Source organism: Trichechus manatus, unplaced genomic scaffold (assembly GCF_000243295.1).
Source record: "Trichechus manatus latirostris isolate Lorelei unplaced genomic scaffold, TriManLat1.0 scaffold00033, whole genome shotgun sequence".
In the NCBI taxonomy this organism is placed as follows: Eukaryota; Metazoa; Chordata; class Mammalia; order Sirenia; family Trichechidae; genus Trichechus; species Trichechus manatus.
Window position 1 is genome coordinate 15,128,508 of NW_004443969.1, and position 8,099 is coordinate 15,136,606.

Sequence of the window (8,099 nt, forward strand, 5' to 3'; positions counted from 1 at the left end):
GTTTACTAGATATTTATGCTACTGGTAACATCTCATAAACTGTATCAAAATCATTCCAAGTCGTGTGTTCTGTTTGTTTCAAATAATAACTTTAGTTGTATTTATGAAGCCCTGTGATGGAAGAACCTCTTCAGATAATACAACTCAAAGATAGCTAACCTAATCAGAACGCTCTGACATTTGCAGTTTTTAGCCTGATGCTCCAAGTAGTTTTACAAATAATTACTCTACTTACAAAATAATGTCTAAATAGTGTCTAGTAGAATTTGAGTTTTTCACAGGGTACAATTTCTGAGAATGGGAAGGAGCAGAAAGAGCTTTGGCTTATATCAAAGGTTGTCATAGTACTGTGTATATGATCTGTCTTTCTATTGCACTGTGAAGCCTATGAGGAGCATAGTAAGGTAAGAACAAGTAAAAAGTTAGGAGAATGTTTCTGCTTCAAGACGAGAGAAAATGCCTTTTTAGTTGTGCTTTAAAAGCAATGCAATGAAATCAATCCTTCTCTAATAATATAACAAAAATTCTCTCTCATGTTCTCTATTCAGGTTTCTAGGACTATTTAAACCACAGAAAGAGAGGAACTTGCCTATTTTTAAAAACTACCCAACACAAACACTTAAATGTGTAGAATTTCCTTTAAATAAGTCAGTCAACAATTTTTTATAAAGTATTTAACACTTCATTGTAGAAACATAGGCAAAATGACTATTATAACCAAAATGAAAAATACCGTTCAATTTAAAAAATGTACTTAAACAAGAACCTGAAAAAGTTTATGATATGCATTACATTGTTCAAGCAAAATTGCACTAGTATTACATAAATCAATAGTTTATAAAGGCCTCAGTATGGCAAAGTTTAGAAATAGGTAGTATGCATGCACATAGTACAACAAAAAGTCTCTTTATAAAACAGCAGGTTTTTTTGTGTTTTTTTTTCTTTTTTTTTAATGCTTGTACAAAGGGATAAAGAGCAACCACAAACATATTTCATCTGTTAGGTTAATACATTATGACAGCTAAAAGTCAGTCATGTCTATTAGAGGAACAAAAAAGCCCTCCATACCTTGTGAATAAATCTTTTGTGCCTTTAAAGATATTTGTATAAAAATGCTATACTTTTTTACACAACTTAAATAAATCGTACTTGTTTGAATCAAAATTTGAAAAAAAAAGAAAAAGTGAATAGTGTCCATATGTTTTGCATAACCCAAAGGAACCAGAGTACTAGAGTAACTGGTACAACATTTATACTCTCCACCTTTGATTACGGGCAGAAAATTGTTCTATAACAACCAGAAGGTTCTTTCAGAATATATTTTGGATAGGGCAAATAATGAATTAGTCATATTGTATCTTGAAAATATTTACCAATCACTCTATACCAAAATGGCTGTTTTGCCTCTTCCTTTTGACCTAACAAAGGGAATGCCTTTGTATGATTGAATTTGTCAGCAATTTGTGTGCTTATGTATTATTATTCAGTGTCCAGTGTGGTAAGGGGTTGGGTTAATCTTCCCCAAAATGCACGTGACGGGGAAGAAATACATAAGACATGAGTACCCAATGAATGCCCTCTTGTGCTCTAGGCTCACTATTGCCTCAGGGCTGAGGGAGAACAAAAGGTCTTATCTCGTCGCCAGTGTGGTTTTTCTATGTTGGAGGATATTTTTGCTATGTTCTACCACGAATTATGAATGGCACAGGACCGGGCAGTGTTTTGTTCTGTTGTACATAGGGTCGCTATGAGTCAGAACCAACTCGACAGCACCTAGCAACAACAACCACCACTAAATATAACTATTGGTTACAGGGTGTATATATTTGGTATATCACACAAAGTCCACTAAATTTTGGAAAATGTAGTTATCTGTTCATGCAAATTATTAACTTTATATATTTTTTGAGTTTTTCCTCAAAAATCTTGTCTATCTCTTGGCAATCTAAGGCTAATTCAAAGCGGGTGATGCTGAACTTGTGAGGACCATGTATTTTCAGCAGAGTCTGAATCAGTCTTAATGGGCACAATGAAGAGAGTTGACCATTCCGTCATTCTTCCATCAATTTAAACAGAAAAACAAAATGACATTAAACTACAACTTCCAGACTATATAATGAAAAAGTGCAAAGATCTCTGTTAAGTAGAACCGAAAGAGTTCATATAAAATAGATTGCTCATATTCACACTACAAAGGAAAACAAGTCTCTATGTTGTTTTTAATATTAACAAATTCAAAGGTGTGGGCTATCAGCAGCATTGTTGTAAATTGTACTGTAGTGCAGTTCTTTTTCATAAAAATACCATACAAATGGTCAATCAATAGTCATCAGCAAAAAATAAAACCAGAAAACAATTAACCAGGAAAAAAAAAAAAAAGGAAAGAGGTAATGCTGATGCCAAAACAAGTATAATACTGTTGGAACATACAAAAGTAATCCTTATATTTTATACATTGATACAGCATATAAAAGGTTTCGCCAATTACGCCACTGTCTCTCTTATTCCGATTTCTATTTTCTTTGGAAGCAGTTCTTTCCTTTCATCAACACTTCCTAAGGAGTTTCGACAGTGTTGCCCATCCATATATAATTTTGCATACACTGGATTGGAGTAATTTGTTGTCTAGAGGAGAAAAAATAAATACGTTATCATGTTATTAGCAGCCTTAAAAAAGCTAATTAGTTACTTTCTAGGATGTCTAGCCCTTAATAGTGAGAACATTTATATGCAATACATTTACTAAATGGTGTATAGTTAAATGTAATTTAAGTGCTATGTTTACAGGCTTTAGTAGACTTCAACATGGTATTAGACAAGGACATAACTGTATGTTTTTCAGGTAACTTGTGAACCTGAGGTGGCCTTTAATACGAGAAACTTAAAGAAATCTTTGTGGAAGCTATACTCATTGAGAGTTTATTTCAAAGCATAAACATTTAAATCAAATTCTCAAAGTTTCAGTCAGTCTGTTTTTTCCCTCATTGCAAGCCTATCACTGATACGTTGATATGTTTACAGAAAATCATCTAATTGCTAGGTGCTTATAATTTTTTTAATATGGGGTTAAAAAACCAAGCAAATAAAAAATAAAAATGAACAAACTTGCATTGCTGGAGTAACCTTTTAGACAAAGAATAATATATTTGCTTCAGACAATTTGTGCATACTTATTATTGAAAATATTTTTAGACCCATTCCAAAGAATTGGGAAGAACACAGAGCTGTGAAAGTTCATGGACACTTACGCATTTTGAAGTGAAACTGGGAAATGCAGAAGTGACCTCTCAGAATAACATACGCAGTGCTCACTATTTCACTAATTGTGCAGTAACCCCAATATATTGTCTCATGTTTTGTTTTGTTTTCTTTCAACAGTAGTACATTAAATCTTAGTCACAACAGAGACACTATAAATTTTTAGTCATGCAAATGAGACAAACATGGTAAAAAATGAGGATGAAAAGCAGTTGATGCAAAAGGGGTGCAGGGGAAAGAATACTCAGCCCTAGGATTCCCTCTTCTGCCTAAAATGAACTAGGCCACTTCAGACTAAGAATCTTTCTACGGACTCCATCCCCCCCAAAAACAACTTCTTGTCGTTGAGTCAATTCCCACTCATAGCGACCCTATAGGACAGAGAAGAACTGTCTACGGACCCCAGTTACTTAATTTTTATATTAAAAAAGAATGGTTTAATTAGATACTCTCTAATTTCCCAGTATGACGCCACATTGTAAAGTATATTTTTAATGAACAGCACATCAAATTTGTATCTGTTAAATAAACCATCTTAATAAGAAATGGATAAAACCAAACATAAATTTAAGTTTAAATCATTCAGCTTAAATTTCCCACTAGAGTTGTCTTTTCTAAAAAGAGCAAATACTTCACTCTTATTGTTAACATTTTCCAATTCAGTAGAAGGACTATTTCTACCTAATGACTTGTCTAAAATGAGAATTTGTATATAATCTTATGTAGGCATAGGCAGGTCACATAATATAAGCCTCCAATTTTTAATGCTGTTTTGAAATCTCTTGTTAATTAAAAATTCAATTGAAAAAGAAGTCTCTATCTAAGTCTAGTAATCAGCCTTTGACTGTGAGGGGCTCTGTGATGGAATAGATATGAAATAATGAATGTTCTCTCACCCCAGCAGTTAGTGGTCCTTTCAAATCAGAGTTTAGGTAGATGGTCGGCGCTGTGTGGGGAAGCTTGAAAGCACTGGACCCTGTCCCTATATACCTGGCCTGTATGTAAACAGAGAATTTTAGTTTCTTATCTAATATCTTGGAACCATTTCTCATTGACATAAACTCATTATAAAGCATAAAAATCACATCACAAAAACGCTTTTTAATCCTGTGGCATGAACTGTGTGTTCATGTTAGTTTTAACAACTTAAAAAAAAAAAAAAGAAATGTTAACATTGGATCTTTGCCTTATAGGTAGACATTTTGATTCTGTTCAGCTTACCAGTAAACATGCTAATGCTCCTAGAATCCTCCGTTCATTTCTGCTTAATTTCATCCTCCACAAAGAAGTAATATCTTTGCTCACAGTTCTGTGAAAAATGTTCCAGCCTCCCCCCAATTAAGATTTCATTATTTTGAACAATTCTGACAATGGCCCATTCTGGACACTCCATTATCTGAGTGCTTCTAATTAAAGAAAGATTCATCACCACTCTACAATCTTATGGGGGAAAAAAATCAAATTTTCAATTTGATACATCAAAACAAACTTATCCGAGTTTTTGGAAATGAGACTCTGTACTCTCAGACATACTAATTAATAATTGCATTGGTTTACTATGTCTCATGCAAAGGCAATGACTAATGTGCTTGGGTCAAAGGCAGAATTAGCAAATCTGGTACACTCATACTGACAACTTTGTATTTATAAGTAGTTCAAAATAATAAAAAAAATCTAGACAAAAATTTGGTTAATATGAAAACATTCATGAATATACATATTTTAAAAAATGCTACCATTCCCTGTTAACACCAAGCAACCACAAAGTTTGGGAGAAAAGGAAGGATCTCAGGAAAATATTTTTAACATAAAATCAAGTCAATGTTGCCTCTTTATTCTCCTCCACAAAGTTTTGTTTAGAAAATATTGAAAACAATCCAAGTAAGGATTTGATGAACTTGGGATGAAATCAGTAAATACTATCTCCATTATTTGAAGTCTTCAAACAATTCTGCGGTTACCTCTATAATCAAATCGATTTTATTAACTTTATTAACTATTCAATTCTTTCAAATATAAGGTACTATTATGTTAGAAATTTCACGCATTTTGAAAATAATAAAAATTATTTGTTTACAAAAAGCTCCTTTACGTGTAATGCAGTTTCTGTTCGATCACACGTATACTAAACCACTCTATAACACAGTGCATATTCCAACTATGAGATACACTTGGCCACTAAGGTTACTTCCATGTGGTCCTCTACTTTTCACACCTTATTAGGACTAGCTGTGTTTTCTGCATTACTTCTTAGGCAACAATTCATATCACATTTTTCAAATATCAGGAGCCAGCTAGAATCAGCCTTCTAAGTTACATTCCAGGTTCTTTTAGTTAGTTAGTCAATAGATCAGTAAAGAAATGTTTATTAAGTATTATTTGCTAAGTACATGAAAATGTATTTGAAGGCACTGAAGCATTTTTTTTCTCTTTGTAGAATAAGAGTAGAAAGATTTTTAGATGTAATACTACAAAGCTATTCACTGTAAGTGTTCAAAAACTGACAATTCTACCACTGATAGATAAAAATAATAGGGAAAATGATCTCTCTTTATGAAAAATATACAAAGAATGTCTTCATCAGTTCACTTTATAATTGCTCATGTGGTACTATATCCTTAAGACAAATGCAAAGAATTTGAATTTGAGAAATGCTTTTTTTAAAATGTCTCTCTCCATCACAGATTATCAAATAACAATATGCATAGTACATATAGTCTTCCAATTTCAAGTAGAGTATATGAAAACTAAGGTTACCAGGATTTATTTCATGAAAAATTTTAGATGTAGGAGGTAGTTACTGAATTAATAATAATTGTAAAATTATCTTCTAATCAGGAGAAATCATTACAGTATGCTCTGATGGTGCAAAATTTATCCATTCACTAATGATTGATTTCTCCTCATAGAAGTAAATAGTTGACAGGTGATGGATCAATTTCAGACTTAGAAAGTAAAATCATGGATTCAGAACTACACTGAATGTCTGGGACTCTATTCAACTTCTTCAGGAGCAGCTGTAGCTATGAGGGCAAAACCATATGAATATAGATTGGCCACTGTGATTATTTACAATAATAAAGGTGCATTTTGGGCAAAGTATCTTTAATATATCAGAAAATAAATAAATAATTGTTCAGTAAATGAAAAAATAAGCCGAAGAAAAGCTATTTTCTAATAGTAAATTCACATTCTTAGTTAAGAGTGAAATAATCCAAAACTATCATGCAAAATATTCAGATAATTCAGTGCAATGAATATTTAAAGTTTAACTTATCCGGGTAATTGTGTAACTTATATATTTTTCTTAAATCGTGCCAACCTTAGTATACAATAATCAAAACTAGAGGAGACTCTAAAAAGATTATGTATTCTTAGGCTATATGTATCAATCACATGTTTCAAGTTAATAGCAAGAATATTATAACAGATAGAAAAATATTTCTAACAGGTGATTTGATTAAACACAAATCTAAGGACAGCTTAGTTGGCTCTTCAATGAAAGAAGTGCTATAAAAAATAAAGTACTTATTTAGACAAAGAAGCACTTTGCTCTTTTTTACTATTGAAAAAAGAAATCAGCCAACATTTTTACACTAGGCTGCATATTTAGATGTGCTAATACCACAACACATTTGAATAAGATATTATTTTAAATAAACTACGTGTTTACAGACCAAGTGAATACATAACAAATATGTGCTTTCTAAAACGTATTATATTAATCTACATGTGTTAGGTGAATGAGGTCCATAATTTTATTTGATTTTTTCTTTAACATGGGCTATAACACTCATTACATCCTAATGTCTTTTAACATATCTTCAGATAAAAGGAAAACCAAAACCAAACCAAACTCATTGTCATTGAGTCTATTACAACTCATAGCAACCCTATAGGACAGAGTAGAACTGCCCCATTGGGCTTTCAAGGAGCAGCTGGTGGATTCAAACTGCTGACCTTTTGGTTAGCAGCCAAGTTCTTAACCACTGCACCACCAGGGCTCCAGATAAAAGGAAAGCATGATGAAATTCAGAATCATATAATAGAAGTATGACTCATAAATATTAGTACTTTAGTCCATCATTGTGAGAGATATACCTTTGTTGGATCTACCATAAAACTAGGATCCAAAAGGCCTCCATCGCTGTGATCATGATCTACCTCATACATGTTATATGATGGATTGCCGATTTCCACATTTATTCCTCCATTGATAACGGGTTGTCTTCTAATCGTTTTTGTCCTAGAAAATGTGAAATTGATATAAGTGTGATTTGTCTAAATCACATTTTGTACACAAATCAGGTAAATGAAACTATAAAATTTATAGATTTAATGTCTGATTTTAACATGACCGATGGAATGTTTATAAATAAAATATAGTTGAAATAAACCAAATAAATTACATTGATCAAGTCACAGAGGGATAAAAAGTATCTTAATTTGATAAGCAATTTTCTTAATTATTTGAACTTCGCAATAAAAATATATTTGAAATACATTCATTCTAAATAGTTAATATTACATTAGTGGAAATTCAATATTCACTATTCAGTTACCTTTTTAAATACTACTTTTTTTACTCCTTTCTGGGAACTATCCCTAACAAAATAGTAATAAATGAATTTTGAAGTAGATTATTTTCAATCCCCAGCTTACATTACTAGAGCACTTTTTATATAATTTAAAAACTGTGATTCACAAGCTCTTTTGGTTCCTGGATAATAATCCCACAGACAACCCACTCCACTAGATCTTTACAACTGCATATCAATATACATTGAAATAACGATAAAACAAAACAAATATACAAGTTGTGACTGAAATTCACAATTTGC

General features: G+C 32.0%; 1 protein-coding gene across 1 annotated transcript in view; it reads right to left on the minus strand.

Annotated features, from left to right (window-relative positions):
• Positions 1-2,484: 2,484 nt before the first annotated feature.
• The window catches only part of LRP1B (LDL receptor related protein 1B), a 1,771,065-nt gene continuing 1,765,450 nt past the window's right edge, over positions 2,485-8,099 (minus strand). Inside the window, exons 85-87 of the mRNA XM_004375116.1 lie at positions 7,360-7,504; positions 4,155-4,253; positions 2,485-2,625 (exon numbers count right to left, since the gene is read on the minus strand). Of these exons, the coding sequence (XP_004375173.1) occupies positions 2,485-2,625; positions 4,155-4,253; positions 7,360-7,504 (385 nt within the window). The remainder of the gene's footprint in view (positions 2,626-4,154; positions 4,254-7,359; positions 7,505-8,099) is intronic.